We start from the raw sequence: 16044 nt of genomic DNA on the forward strand, positions 1-16044 counted from the left end.
TGAGAGAGAGAGAGAGAGAGAGAGGGACTCACCAACCTTTTCGCCACACAACAACAACACAGAGTATCAAAACCCCCTGTCAATGACAGCTGTCTCTTTTCCTTATTTTGAATTTAAATTTTAAATTACAACAACGATATTTTCCAATTTTCAGATATTAAAATTATTTCTAAATAAAAATCCCCCATCCAACGGTCCATATTCTATCGCCAAAACGACCCCACCCACGCTTCTCAAAACGCAATTATCGGACGCATTACCCTCAAAACCACCCTTTCCCTTTCGTCGATCTCCGTCTCCCTCATCGTTTTCTCCCTCTCTCTGTCTCTCTCTTTGTCCCTCTTTAATCCCTAACCAGATCTCGCTCTCTCTCCAAGATTCGACAATGGCGGCCGCTCCTACGCCTCGCGAAGAGAACGTGTACATGGCGAAGCTCGCTGAGCAGGCCGAGCGCTACGAAGAGATGGTGGAGTTCATGGAGAAGGTGTCCGCTGCCGCAGACAACGAGGAACTCAACGTCGAAGAGAGGAATCTCCTCTCTGTAGCCTACAAGAACGTGATCGGAGCGCGCCGCGCCTCGTGGCGCATCATCTCCTCGATCGAGCAGAAGGAAGAGAGCCGCGGCAACGAGGATCACGTCACCGTCATCCGCGACTACCGATCCAAGATCGAGTCCGAGCTCTCCAACATCTGCGACGGTATTCTCAAGCTCCTCGACTCTCGCCTTATTCCCTCGGCTTCCTCCGGCGATTCTAAGGTATTCTACCTCAAGATGAAGGGCGATTACCACAGGTACCTCGCCGAGTTCAAGACCGGCGCTGAGCGCAAGGAGGCTGCCGAGAGCACTCTCGCTGCATACAAATCGGCTCAGGTTCGCCCTTTTTTTCCCTTTCCATTTCTTTTTTTTTACTGATTTCTTGATTCAGATCTACTCGATTTATTATCCAAACTTGCATTTATGGCTTGTAATTTTACGATTTTTGTTAACCTGTTTGTGAAATCTGCACGATTTAGTCGGTGCGATTTTTTGGAGCGGTTAAGCATGATTCGTTTTAAATGTTTTCGCTAATATTAGTTTTAACTGCTAATCTTTTGCAACTGCATATGAAATATTTGTGCGTTTAAATTCTGAACAATTTGAATTGAACGATATTCGTTCTAGTTTTTTTTCTTCTATCTTTTTATTTATTGCTTTGAAGTATAAACGTGTTTCGTTGTTTTGTAGGACATTGCAAATGCCGAACTGCCTCCAACTCATCCAATTAGGCTCGGCCTTGCTCTGAACTTCTCCGTATTTTACTATGAAATCCTTAACTCTCCTGATCGCGCCTGCAACCTTGCAAAACAGGTTAGATTTAGAGAATATTTTGGCCTTTGTATATATGTTTGTGGTTACTATATTTGAGCAGAGTTTTCGATGTTTTCCGGAGAAAAGGATGGAATTGGGCCCCCTGCAATGAAGTCTGCAGCTATTATTGTCCATTAATAATTATGTCAAGTCCAAATTGTAACTCTTTAATGTTGAAGCAACAATGATGTTACTTGTTGGATTCTAGCGTCTAAATATGGAACATGGAGTTTTCTTTGTATACTTGTTGATACTTTACCTGTAGCTATAATGAGTTGTCAAATGTTTATTGGATTTCACAATGAAGTTTGGGGGTCTAAAAATTATAGCTAGCTTACAATCGATCAACACTTGATTACTTTATCTGGATACTATAAAGATGGGGTACCTGACCTGAGTACCATGGACTATATTATTTTTAGTCTCTGTTATGAAAGTTTTCTGAAACCAGTTGCAAGAGCACAACTTTACTGTGAGATGTTCTGTTTTGATGGCATATTTCGAACTAATGATAGAATCTTTATCCTTTTGATATGCACTAGGCTTTTGATGAAGCGATTGCTGAATTGGATACACTGGGAGAGGAATCATACAAGGATAGCACTTTGATCATGCAACTGCTTCGTGATAACCTCACCCTTTGGACCTCGGACATGCAGGTATTGATTTTAGTTTGCCTAAGTTCGTCCTTCGCTTTTTTTTCGTATTCTTATCAACAACTTATTGATGAAATTTACTGTGCTTTCAGGATGATGGAGCAGATGAAATTAAAGAAGCAGCACCGAAACAGGATGATCAGTAGAGATGTTTTACTGCTAATTAGAATTGAACTTCTCCTCTATATCTTTTTGAAGGGAGGTGTTTGTTGCTATATCTTTGATGCTGGAATTTTAGGCATTCATGTCTGTTATGAATTGTGGATGTACTGGGCCGTTTTAGTTTGTCCTTCCATTTTCAAGTGTTTTCCAAATTGCCTATTTTATTAAGGACGCTGAAGTTTTTATTTTACGGAATTGGAATTTTAAGATTCTCTTCTATCTAGTAAACTTGTTTTGTTGGAATTGGTTTATGGTTTTGTACGTTTAATTATTCTGAGGATTGTACATTTCATTCTCTGAAATAGAAGGTCTGTTCGAGATCACTAAAGAACTTCTGCCCGTATTTTTGAGCATTTATATTTGTGAGTTGAATTTTTAATTTCTAATTATGGTATTTGTATTTCTTTTAACAATTCTAGCAATGTTTTCTAAACTTTGATCTGTTTTTAGTGTTTATGAAATATTACAAAACAGTAAGATTCATAACATAGAAGTTGTGTAATTGTTATTTTTATCAAAATTGAATCATTTAATGTTTAGTTGGTGCCTCAAACTTAACAAATAAAAATAAATAGTAATGGTTCCTATTACTTTAACTTTTTTTTCAGAATTGGTTGAAATCATGGATTTACAGATGTCATATTAAACTTTTTTTTTAACTTCAATAAATTTTAGTTAATAAATGTCTTAGAAAAAGTGAGATTTTGATTGATGAAAAGGAGAAAAGTATGATGAATAAACATAAAATGACCTAGAGAAATAAAATTAATAATAAAATGCTTTGTTGAGAAATGAAAAATAATGAAAGCGAAATGCATGTGTGGAAATCATTTTATTTCATTCATAAAAGTTACAAACTGTTTTCTTCTAACCCCACAGATAGCTTAGACTTTCCTGCCACAGCCACTCCTTAGCTAATAGATACAGCCTTCTCTTTTCTTTTGACGTGAAAGTAGTACTGGTTTACATATACATATGAATGTGTTATCAGGACTCATAAAATTAAAGATGGAGAACACCTTTCTATGAAGGAAGAGATCATGCTAACTGATTCCACGAAAAAGGTTTCGTCTCAATTGATTTTCTTCCTGAACAGCCCATCATGATGATGTATGATTGACAAGTAAGAAAAGGATTTGGAAATGCCACCTGGCTTTTAATGGATTGCTGTGGAAGATCTTAGACCAGCTCTAACTGGGCTGAACCAATTTTCAGCCTGTTATCTTTGTATTCCTCTACTTAAAACACATCCCTCTTATTTCCTTTCTGATTCTTCAGTTACAGAGTAACACATCAATCAAAAAATAATTAAACATTTTAAATTATCAGTAGGAAAAACAAATTGCATAACACTTCTACAGTTAGATTTAAAGATACTTAACATTCTATTATATAACATTTATACAGTAATAATATTTTTACTCTAAGTTATTATTTACATAATTGGTTTTTCAACCATTTCCTTATAATTTTATAAATATTGTTAATTGATGTTTTCATTACTTTATGGTCAAAAAAGTGTATAAAAGATTTCTGTTGACTTTTTAGAAGTTAACAAATCTTGAAATATGAATTTTTAAAACGGTTTGAAAACTTCAGAACAACGTGATTCAACATCAATTGTTTCAGGTGTAAAATATGAAATTTGAATTTTCATGTTTTTTATAATACAAATGTTATTAATAGATCTTTTAAGATTGGACAATTTTTAATTACTGTTATGATTCTAATGAATAAAGATTAACAAAAAGTTACTAGTTATTACTCACAGATAATGAGGTTGTGCAGTGGTTTCAATTAAGGTAACCATTTCAGTCATCAATAGATTTTTCCCAACCTTTTGAAATTAAATTTGGACCCTCTATAATACCCATGTAATAATTTGTTTAATTTGGCACAAATTGACATAGTCCATGATTATTATGTGAAGTTTGTTGCATTAGTTAATTCAGTGCAAGATGCAATTGTCTATCATCTATTGACTGTTTCATTCGTAATCTAAAACCAAGTACTTGTCATTATACTAGTTCTTACTTCCATAATTATATTAGTATCCATAGCAAACTTATATGAAAAATATAAACCATAAACACAAATATATTCATATCTCAAACACTAGAGTAGACTAACTTATCACCATTTTTTCCTAGCTCCAACACGAATCTCCTAAATTAAACCTAGAAAACTTTAATTTCAAGATCACGTCACCACCTAGTCATAAATGTCCCAATAAACAATACTTTCTATTACAAATTTAAACTTTCTATTCATAAATATTTTAATTAATAAATACAAAATACAAGAATATATATAAATGTGTAATGTACAAAGATAATGTAAAATTACAAATTATATTAAAAATTTAAAGTAATAGTACCTGAAAAATACATTTAAATACCTTATACCTTAATGCAAAAACTTTACTAATGAAAGTAAAGACAATATATATTAAAGTAAATAAGTTCTATTAAAACAAGAGTTATGATATTTTGAAACTTTTATTATTATATACAATTGTTATACCACTTAATATATTATTACTTTATTCTAAAATTTATTTATATTAGTTATCACTTCAATATAATATTTCATCCTTAAAAGAAATTGTTTTGTTGTTACTTATTGGGTCAGTCTTATCTGCTACTAAAAGTTTACAGCGAAATTCATGGTTCATGGTTCTTATTGGGTCAGTCTTATCTGCTACATCAGTGAAGAAATATGAATGTATGTTGAAATTTACTATGTAAAAGTGATATGAAAAATACAACCATAATATTGATACAAAATGTTCTGTTAAAAAATAAGATCAAAGTTTATTTTTAGGTCTACTCAAACTTTAGTACAATGTTATAGTAGTATGGGTGTGAAGGGACAAAAAAAGAGTTTTGATTTAGGAGAAAAATGAGAAAATATTATCAAAGAATAAAAAAATATAACATAAAAAATTCATAAACATTAAAAAACAAATACACACACACACACATATATATATATATATATATATATATATATATATATATATATATATATATATATATATATATATATATATATATATATATATATATATATATATATTAGAGTTAATCTATGGTACTTTATAAATACACTTATATATTTTAATCCATAATAGAAAATACTTTCTCATCAATAGAATATTTTGAGACTCACTTGATGTACAAAATGGTTGAGGTACAAGTATTCGGATTGGCAGCTCAAATATGTCGAAGTAATTTGAATATCTCAAAAAACTGTACATTAATGTAGGTGTCTTTCTTTCAAGGCTTATAATATTCTTTCCTAATTTAATATTTTAAATAAAAGTCAGAAAATTATAAGGTGACGGATTCTGAAGTTTGCGTGACAGATTTATCACGGTATAAGGTGGCAGCTTCATCCATAGAGAACAACATAACAAAAATGACTTTATTTAAGTATTATTTTGAAGAAAAATATCTGAGTTCAAGCATATCATGACCCCTGCCATAATGACGTTTAACACTTATCTTTACAAATATAAATCCATTCACATGAAAAAGATAAGCAAATTCTTGCTTACAACTGAGCTATTTATTGCTACACAAGGCTGAAATACCAGAAAGAATTATCCTCTTTTATATTACAAGTTCATCAACTTTATGTTACAAAGTCTAAATCAATTTATTAAAAGAAAAAGATACTACTACGCTTTATTGTTGTGATAGTAATATTTGCAAAAACTCATTCCTTACAAAAGGATTCGTTCATCTCCAGCACAGAAGACCCACCATGTGTTTTTATCAGTAAAAGAATCAATCTCTGCACAGAAAAAGCAGTGTAAACAAATGTGATGTGTCATTTGACAAATTGCAAACCAAACAACAACCTTCAGGTACTTGCCGGACTGGAGAAAGAAAATTAAAATTGACTTATTGAGTCCACACTGATTGCATGGCATTATTTTCTCTAGTTATTGTGTGGCGAAAATTCAGTCATTAATCCACCATGAATGCAAGAAACACTCTAAGGAATCTGAGACTCGTCGTGCCAAAAGCAGTATAGTTCAACTTTGGGAATCTGAACACAAATGAGAAGAACACTTTCAAAACTAAGGGAATCAATACTTAGCATCAATCACTTCAGAAAACTACCAGATATTTAGTGAACTTTGCCACAATCATGTATCTACTCAGTGTCAGGAAAGCCATGCACTTCTGTCACAGCTGGAAGAACAAAATTTTAGGAACAAGTTATATAGCAAACACATCAATTTACTCTCCTTCTTCCTAAGACTTTAGCTATAACTCCTTCCCCAACTCTTCTTCTATTTTCCCCCTTGTATGGGAAAGATTTGAGAAAGTTAGTGAGGAAGGATATCAAACATGACTTCCTCTACAGGAGGGATTAATGAAACAGACTACAAAGTTAATTCCTGATCCTTCAACTTGTGAGTGCTATAACATAATAATATTCTATGTATGGTGCTACCCAAATTTAAAACTACTTATCTTCAATTCCACAAAAATCACACCAGAACGACATTAGTGCTGAACAATCTAATTCCTTATGCCTTTTTCTATGAGCATCTGGTTAAGAATGCTTCAACATAAAATTTTAACCAACCAAAAGGACTACCTTGAAAGTTTAAAGAACCACCACAAACTTCAATCCGGAATATAAATGATAAAAGAATCACAATCAATCTCTCGTAAGCCTATGAGGTCTCAAAATGCTAACCAAGAGAACAAAATTGTGAAGCATTAGCCAATGATAAAAATACACAGCAGAATGCACTAAAAACATATTCAAAAGCCTGAGCTACATTAAAAACGGATGTGATCATTCCAAAGCAGATCAACTGATATAAAGTTGCAGGCTAAAAGGGAACGTTAATCAGGTATGCGTGCAGGCAAAACTACTTGCCCATTCTATAAAAAGGTTGAGTAGAACAATTTCAGCCTTTGTCTAACTGAATGGAATGTTGCCATTAGCAGAAACATGAACCCAAATGACAAGCTGTGTTACAGATCAAGATTCTTCCACTTAAACGTTTTCAAGGAAATGGAAATGGTCAACCACCATCCCTCAGAAAAGAATAGTAGCCAAAAAACAATTTTTGCCACAATGAGAAAGGAAATAAATGACAAAATCTACATGGTAAGGACATATACAATAATTAACAGAAGATAAAAACAATAGTGAAAGCAATAAAGATTTTAATGATATTAAAAAAGAAGCATAATAATAATAATACTAATAATCCAACTATAATTGTATAACATCTAATTTGCTTTTGCATCCCCAAAACACCAATGCAAAATTGTCCCTTTTTGATGTCTTTGATATCCCATTTACAGAATAAACTAAGCAGCAGCGGACCAGTTAAAGTCCAACAACCACGAATTGAATAAATCCCCATTCCCACCCTCTAGCACCAGCACCATGTACAGGTAACACGACATCCACCCACAAAAAATCCTAAAAGCTGAGCTAACTCAACATGGCTGTAACCAAATATACCTCACCCTCTCAAAGCCCTCTCCATCGAGGGCTCGGAACCGGCACGGTGGGTGAAAGCGGAAGCGGCGGAAACGCCAACTGTCCCGAAGTTGGAGAAAACAGAAGCCCCGGCGAAAGCAGAGGGTAAGACGCCAGCTGGGAATTCAAGCACCCAAACGGCACAGGAGAAGACGGCATCGGAAACGAAGCTTGCGAAGGAACCATGGCTTGGTGCTGCGATTGCTGCTGTTGCTGTTGTTCTTGCTGAGGGTGAAGCTGGGGCGGCAAGGGGGAGAAGCCAGAGAAGTGTTTGGGGTTTGAACCGACGAGATTCTGCAGATCGCGCATGTAGGCGGAGATGGGGGACTCAGCGGGCGCGTGGACTGTGGGGAAGGGCGGGAGAGGAGATAACGGCGCGGGGGGTCTAGCGAAGACGGAAAAGTTGTTGAAGGAGACGGAGTTAGAGTTGACGTTGGGGAGTTGAGGGCGGGGGAGGGTGTTGGGATTGAGGAGCGGAGGCGGGCGGTTGGTAATCTGCGGCAAGGGAGGAGGGCGAATCCGCTGGAGGCGCGAGCTGGGAGGCTTGGGCTGTTGAATGGGAGGAGGCGTTGAGATGCGGTCGTGCGCAGGCGAGCCGGTGAGTCTCTGAACCACATCCCTGAATTCGTTCTTGTTGATGTTGTACACAGGTGGCTGATGCTGCAAGTTCTGCTGGGCCTGCGGGTTTGGGTTTTGAGGTTGGGCCTGAGGCTGAGGCTGGGGCTGTGACGGTGGCTGAGGGTGAGGATGATCAAAGGTGGGTTTTTTAATGATGGGTTTGGAGATCTTTTGGGAAAGCTTGTTGAGGTGCCTGAGATATTGATCCCTGGTGTTGGTGTTGGTGGCGGTGTTGGTAGCAGAGGTTGTGGTTATACTAGTATTAGTAGACTCTGCAGAGGGATGACAGCTTTTATCCATTACAAAAACACTCTCTCTCACACTCTCTCACTCTCTCTCTCTCTCTCACTGTGTTTTGTTTTTGTGTTTTGAGCAGAACTGTGTTGGTGGGTTTCTTTGTGTGGTGCTGCAACACTTCCTCTTATCGCAGAAGCCAAGTAGGGACACACCACACTATATACTATACACCGCTACTCTCTTTTTTTTCTTTTTTTTTTTTTCTTTAGGGTTTCAAACATGTGGTGACTGGTCACATTTCTCCCAACCTCCGCCAAAATAAATACTCTCTATTTATTTTTTTTCCTCTCCCAATCAGTAACTAAAGCACTTTCAAGAAGAAAAATAAATAAATAAAAAAAACTCTGTCTCTTTTTTATGTTTCTTTCTTTTGTGTTTCTCTTTCTCTTTTCGCTGCTTTTTATATGTTTTTAGGGCTTAAAAGAAGAGAACAGACAGCAATAGCAAAAGAAGGGAAGTCGTTTTATTAGCTCATATGTTTTTTTTTTCTTCTCTTCTTTATTCATTAATAATAAATAAAATATGATCTTATCTATTAAATTAGCTTTCCTCACGTCAGGTTACATTGCTCACGCAGGACGTAAGGGAAAACTGAAAAACTCTCTTTACGAAAAAAAAAAAAAAAAACTGGTTTTGGACTGACATGTTACTAGAAAGAAACCAAATTCTGTGTTGATAACGGTTAAAATAAGGGTTAGTTAATGAAATTTAATGGCATATGATTTGGGTGGAAAAGTTTTATTAGAGAATCTAACTGGATATTTATTCAAAATGGTTCATTAATTTAAAATAATTTATTTGATTATGGCACATTATTCATGATAAAAAAATTTAATTAGAGTGGTCAAAGGTGTTGTTAAGGTTGAGTGTTACGAAATTGGGCATGACAGAGAATCTTAAATCATATAAGGCCAAGGTGAATGACGGTTAAGCCAAAACTAGAAAAACCAGCAAAATAAGAGTATATGGATTTCAAATGTTTGATAAGTTTTGTACTCTACAGCAAATTTTGTGTTGCCTGGAAGATAATCATTAAAGTTTTATTAAAAATCATTATTAAAACATTAACTGGCTCTTTGAAAAGATTAATTTACTGTCTCAAATTAATATTATTGTTATCATTTTGGAAGAAAATTAGTAATATTATCATTATATTTATTTTATAATTTTAATATTGTTATTATTATCCTTATGAAAGATGATAAAGATTATAAAATTAATAATATTAATACATTTATCATTTCAAATGCTAAAACAATTGTACATCAATTAATCTGATTCATAAATATGATTTATAGTTGAATTTGAATTTTTCTTTTTTGGTAATATTGTAACTAAGCCAATCAATAATATTAATTTCAAATAACATATTTATTTTTAATATAGCCAAAAATTAAATAATAAGTATCATTATTTTACTCTATAATAAATAATATTGAATTTAGTAACAAATTTATTCTTTTCTTATTTAGAATATAACTTGTTTGTTTCCTATTAAAATATTGTTAAAAATTTTTATTTAATTAATTTTTAACTAATTATCATACTTTCCTTATATTGATCTATGTAACGATAAAAAAAAAGGGTAATATAAAAAGTCTTTCTTTATTAATATTTATATTTTAAATTATAGTTTTAAAAAAGTGAAAAAAATATTATAACCGGGATAATAGTTTAAATAAATGTTTTAAAAATAAATAAATATAAATATATAAAAGAAATTAGAAATGAACTCTTTAGGAAAAAATACATAATAACTTAAAAACATGACGGAAAAACATGCTACACACAGTAAAAGTTATCTGATAAGATTAAGACAATTTGGAAATGAAAATCTATAAATAATTTAATATGACATTAATTACAGATAAAAATAATTGAAAATTAATCAAAATAAAAAATTATTCTAGAGATAATTTTATTTTTTATGTTATTTTTTAATTATGTTTTATTTAATAGTCAGATAATAATAATGAAATGTTTTATGTCTTTAAAAATAATTAATATTTACATTATTTATTTTATTTAAGAAAACAATATTAATATTAAAAAATAGTAAAGAAGGGACATTTATATATATACATAAAGAAACTTTAGCAATGAATATTTTTATTTAATTGTTTGAATAAGATGTACAGGATACAAAAAGACAGAAGAATAGTTAATTGAAAGTAGGGTAGGGGAGAAGCAACGTGGACCATAGGATTTTGATTAAATTTTTAATGATTTTTGATGTGGTGGTTGCAAGCATTAGCATTTTAAGTATGTAATTAATGGGATTACTATTTCCAAAAGCTTATTCAATATTTCCTATTCTGGTCAAAAGTCCGTTATTATGTACTGTGACGGTCAGTGATTCTATGGAACCATTTTCCGAACTTCCAAAGCTCTTTTGACCATATCCCATCATAATTACCTCTAATTCTCTTTTCTTGCATTCCACAGTTTTTAAAAATCAAAATATAATAATAAAAAAAGCTGCAAAAAGCTGATATTTTATGTAACATCTTCTAAGTCATTCAATGTAACTTCTAAGGGAATCTGTGTCTATCATCAGCCTGCTCCTTCCCTCACAAAATATATATAAAAAAAACTATTCATCATAAATTTTTATATATTAAAACTATTCATTATATTTTTATATATTGTTGGCTTCATTAAATTTTATGTAATTTTTAATTAATTTTTTGTTAATTAGTTTTTTAAATAGGTGATATAATTATTATTTTATCTCTTCTTTTGTTTAAAAGTATAATTAAGAAGTGAGATTTAACATCTGAACATGATATTAGATATTTCTAATTATTTTGACACTGCTGTCGTAATGGATAAAATAATAAAATCAATACTAAATAATTTGTATTCGTATTAAAAATTACATTTTAAGTTTAATTCAAATTTGTCTGGTATTTAATAGTGAATATAAGAACTCTAACAATCACATAATATAACATTTGTTAATGCATAAAAATAAACAATTAAGATGACTGCACAAGATAATAACTAAATTATATAGTAAAAAAATATTTAATAGTAAAAATTGAATTAAAAATATATAATTAAATAATGATTTTATTAAATATATAATTAAGATATTAAAAACTTGAAACTTACTTAACCTAAGAATAATATAACCATATATAACATTTTAGTGCAAACATTATTACCATTACTAATAAGATGAGAGAGTAAGCGGAAATAATATTTTTTTTTATAGTTGAAAAATAATTATTTTATAAAAAAATGTTTGAACGATTTATATAAATAAATAAATAAAGGTAATGGTTACTTTTATGAAAAATGAAAAATATTATACATATATTAATTTCTTAAAGAATTGTGCTGTATAATGATATTATTGTTTTGTAAAAGATGACAATTTAATGAAAACATAACATACTTTACAAAATAATTAATTTAAATACCTTATTGCATTTTATTCTTTTAATTAGGTATACACAGTTTAAAAATAGTCAAATCCTTGTAATTAAATAAAATTTACTTTATTATCAGATTTAAATTTCACATCTTATAAAACTTTAGTTAATTTTTCATATATCTCTCTTCCTCTTTTTACACTTCTTTTAATCCAAAAACATATATATAAATTTCTTACTTTTAACTCAAGTATTTTATGTCTTAAATTCATCAAAATCTTCAAATATTTGGACAAAAAAAATGATAATTTAAAAACTAAAGTGAAATAACTAGAACGAAGATCAAATTTGTATAATTAAAATAATTTTTTAATAACTAAAATATTTAACAAACACACTTAAAATAAAGAATCAACAGTAATCAAAATTATTCATGTTTTTATTTTTATTTAAATATCAAAAACATGAAATAATTTTATTCTTTTATAATATTCAATGTTACGTCCTTTTTACTTATATAATAATTATAATTTAAAGTGCGTTTATAAGTTCTAAGAACAATAATAAATGTAAGTCACTTTCAAATCAATTTTATATAAATAATTAAACTTTCTAAAAGGATATATAACTGTTATATCAATAAGATAAATAACTAATTTGAAATTTTAAAAAAAGTTGGTTTATTACAAACATCAATTTATTTTTATTTAAAATTTATGAAATTAAATATAAAAGGTAATTATTTTTATTTCAATATTATAAAATTGTACATGAATAATTATAATATAAGTAAATATAAATTATTTTTAAAACACATTTGTTAAAATTGTAGAAGTAAAAGTGATTTAAATAAGTTAAAGTCTAAATATTTTACTATATTTGAATAGATAAAGTTAAAAAAATTACTAATAGAAAATTTTAACTATTCAAACTATATTTTAAACACATTTGTGTAAGAGTTAAGTTTTTCAAACAATCCTATAAAAGAGGAAAACATAACATATTAGTCAAATTTGTGTTTAAAGTAAGTATTTTCGTGTTTTTTTTATAGTTAGATGTTATCTTTCTTTTTACATGTCAAAAAAATGTGTTAACATATATTATTTGATTAGTAAAAACGAATTTAAATTAGTAGGTGTTCTATCAAAACTTTTAATTAGAAGGGTTTTATTTGTATATACTTTAATTTCGTATATTAAGCAAAAACTTATTTGATTTAGTGATGGATCTTTGAAAGATAAATATGCGGTATTAAATATTTTTTATTTACATATTAAGTAATATATAGTTGAACAAAATTTATTTAAAATATTAACTTGATTAAATAATATTATAAGAAATAATTGTTGGTATAATTATTATATATTAATAAAAAAATATGTAACTAAATTTCAGTTTGATTATGTCATAATATTTAATAATATCATATATCAACAAAATATACTATTAACTAGGTAAAATATTATTATATTAATTTAGCATATAAATAATAAGTTGTTATATTTATTAATATTATTTTATATATTTTTTCATTATTAGTTTTTACAATAAATTTCAGAGTCTAGAAAAGTGACACTTAAGTTACCTAGACGGTAAATAAAATTCACAAACATGACACCATAAGTTATCTAAATGACAACATAAACTCACAAACATGACATCAGAGTTACCTACACGGTAACACAAGTTAAGACTGCAAACACCACAATCGAATTACCTAGAAGGTAACACAAGTCAAGTCCACAAACATGACATCTAAGCCCACCTAAATTGTAACACAAGTTAAGTCCACAAATGTAACACTTAAGCCTCCTTAGACGGTAGTATCAAGTTAAACCTGCTCAGGCAACACATGAACTTGACTAAGTTAATAATTCAGAGCGCTCAAGATAACATCCATGGTCAAAGACAACCACTCGCAACTCGACAAAATGACCAATACACATGTAAGGTCAAAGATGACCATATACATTCTGGCCAAAATATCAATCCACCCACAAAGTCAAAGACAACACAAACAGTTTGGTCAAACGGCCTATCCAGTTGCAAACATAAAACCAATTACATCCCAGCTAAAAGGCTAGTTATAGTTGCAACAAGCATTCCCTTTACGCTAATCAAGTTTTTAAGCTTGAGGGTTTGAACATCCTGATCTATGTTGGCTTGGTATATCTCGACCTATGACAATCTAGAACACATCAACTTATGATGACCTGAATATTCTGAACCTAAAATGACCTAAATCATATTAACTAGAAATATGAGTTTACGGTTAAAGAGAATTACATAAGTCACTAATAAAGGTTAATTAATATAATTGTCTAAAAATCCAAATTAACCAAGTAAATGTTCATAAATTTAGTATAAATAGTAATACACAGTGAACTTATTATTACAACATTCACATTATAATTTTGGTCTTGCAATGACATGATGTAAAATGTAGTCAATGTAGACTAAATTGATCTTTATAAGGTTGAAAAAACTATTACGCTTTACTTATTTTTAAACATTAGAACATTTGAGTTTTAATTGAATTATTTTTACACAATTATTACATATTGTGTAGGTCATAGTTTATATATTTTTTTATTGAAGCAACATTTCGGTCGCTGAAACAAAAATATGTTAAAAGAGAGATGTTGAATATAACTTAGTTTTACTCAAGTAAGATTTGTTTTGCACAAGTGGAGGCAATGTATGTAATTTCCGAAAAGAGAAAACGAAAATATTTAGAATTGGTTGTAAAGTTTTGGGCCGAATGACATTTGATTGGCAGAGGCAGAATAGGTAAGGAGTGTAGTGATGAATCTTTATGTTTGTGTGGATTGATTTCATTTCAATAGGCAAATGATTAAGAAACGAGGTTCGGAAATATCAGTGGGTAACTTTTTCCAGCCTTATGTCATGGTAGTGTTTTTTCATCTTTTATAAACTTGCCTTCTCCAGACTTTTGACTTAGAACACTAAAGCAAAACCTTTGTATATATTTTTATACATTTTTTTGTTTGTTTCTTCTTGCTTCTTAGAGGGATATGTCACTGATTACTTAGCTTCTCCTCTCTCCTCCTTTTTAAATTCATTCTTACATGTGACTGTTTCTTTCAATGTTTTGACAACGACATTAGCTTTGCTTGTCGCTTTCTAATAAATCTATCATCTTTCTTCTTGTTTTACTATGTCAATCAATCTATTCTTAAAAATAACGTCAATTAAAAACACATTACTAGTTAATTAAGACATATTTAGATTTAATCCATCGTGTTCTATTGATATATTTTCAAGATTAAGTGACAATGATATTGGGACATTTGTTTAATAAAATATAAGCTTAATACGTGACCAATTTGTAAGAAAAGTTGTACATTGGGGTCAATTGTTTTTTTCTTTAATTTTTTTTCTTGAATAGTGAATATTCAGACAGTTTTCTTATTCACTCTATTGAGGAGATAATAACATAAAAGATAAAATTACATATAGTACAAAAATATAAAGAAGTGAAATTATAAAAGAAAGAAAGACATAATTATGTTTTATACTAATTTGATTTTATCTATATTTAAAATAGTTTCAACATATTAAAAACATGATTCACACTAATAGTGTAATCATTCGAGATAGAATAATTTTATGAAAACCAATTACAAAAAATTACACAATTATTTATAAATTTAATATCAAAAAAAATCTTAGGGATACTAAAAATCAATTATAGGTAGAAAAAAGATATAAAAACATAAGAACTTCTTAAACTTCAAAATTCTCATAAAAGATTTTATATAAAAGAAATTAACACAAATATAATAACTTAATAATAATAATAAATAATAACAATAATAATAATAATAATTAGTTATATTATTTAGGATTGGATTTTGAAATTATAAAAGAAAGAAAGACATAATTATGTTTTATATTAATTTGATTTTCTCTAGATTTAAAATAGTTTCAATATATTAAAAACGTCATTCACACTAATAGTGTGATCATTCGAGAGAATACTTTTATGAAAACCTATTACAAAAAATTACACAATTATTTATAAATTTAATGTGAAAAAAATTCCTTG

At 29.8% G+C, this 16044-nt stretch overlaps 2 protein-coding genes across 8 annotated transcripts; one reads left to right on the forward strand and one right to left on the reverse strand.

Annotated features, from left to right (window-relative positions):
• Positions 1 to 326: 326 nt before the first annotated feature.
• On the forward strand, positions 327 to 2389 carry LOC108331757 (14-3-3-like protein). Its single transcript, NM_001329820.1, has 4 exons — positions 327 to 871; positions 1226 to 1348; positions 1891 to 2007; positions 2097 to 2389. Exons 1-4 carry the CDS (start codon positions 386 to 388, stop codon positions 2148 to 2150), a joined length of 780 nt encoding a protein of 259 aa, NP_001316749.1. The 5' UTR covers positions 327 to 385; the 3' UTR covers positions 2151 to 2389.
• Positions 2390 to 5758: 3369 nt separating this feature from the next.
• Positions 5759 to 8965, reverse strand: LOC108329956 (VQ motif-containing protein 9). Of its 7 annotated transcripts, none has more exons than XR_008248244.1 (4): positions 7671 to 8965; positions 6297 to 6368; positions 6032 to 6222; positions 5759 to 5964 (listed from the first exon to the last, which is right to left on the reverse strand). XR_008248244.1 is itself a non-coding variant. In XM_052875844.1 (2 exons), the coding sequence occupies exon 1, from the start codon at positions 8599 to 8601 to the stop codon at positions 7675 to 7677; it is 927 nt and encodes a 308-aa protein (XP_052731804.1). In that variant the 5' UTR covers positions 8602 to 8965; the 3' UTR covers positions 5759 to 5964; positions 7671 to 7674. The 7 variants fall into 7 exon arrangements, 2 of the variants coding, with proteins under 2 accessions (XP_052731804.1, XP_017419852.1); XR_008248243.1 differs by having other exon boundaries at positions 7666 to 8965; XR_008248241.1 differs by lacking the exon at positions 6297 to 6368.
• Positions 8966 to 16044: the final 7079 nt, after the last annotated feature.

This window comes from Vigna angularis, chromosome 4 (genome assembly GCF_016808095.1).
Source record: "Vigna angularis cultivar LongXiaoDou No.4 chromosome 4, ASM1680809v1, whole genome shotgun sequence".
NCBI lineage: Eukaryota > Viridiplantae > Streptophyta > Magnoliopsida > Fabales > Fabaceae > Vigna > Vigna angularis.

What these genes read in the sequence shown, in the direction of transcription:
- LOC108329956 (XM_052875844.1), bottom strand. Translation starts at nt 8,601, where the DNA reads ATGGATAAAAGCTGTCATCCCTCTGCAGAGTCTACTAATACTAGTATA.
- LOC108331757 (NM_001329820.1), top strand. Translation starts at nt 386, where the DNA reads ATGGCGGCCGCTCCTACGCCTCGCGAAGAGAACGTGTACATGGCGAAG. An exon ending in CTGCATACAAATCGGCTCAG is followed by an intron (nt 872 to 1,225) that starts GTTCGCCCTTTT and finishes GTTGTTTTGTAG; the next exon opens with GACATTGCAAATGCCGAACT. An exon ending in TTTGGACCTCGGACATGCAG is followed by an intron (nt 2,008 to 2,096) that starts GTATTGATTTTA and finishes CTGTGCTTTCAG; the next exon opens with GATGATGGAGCAGATGAAAT.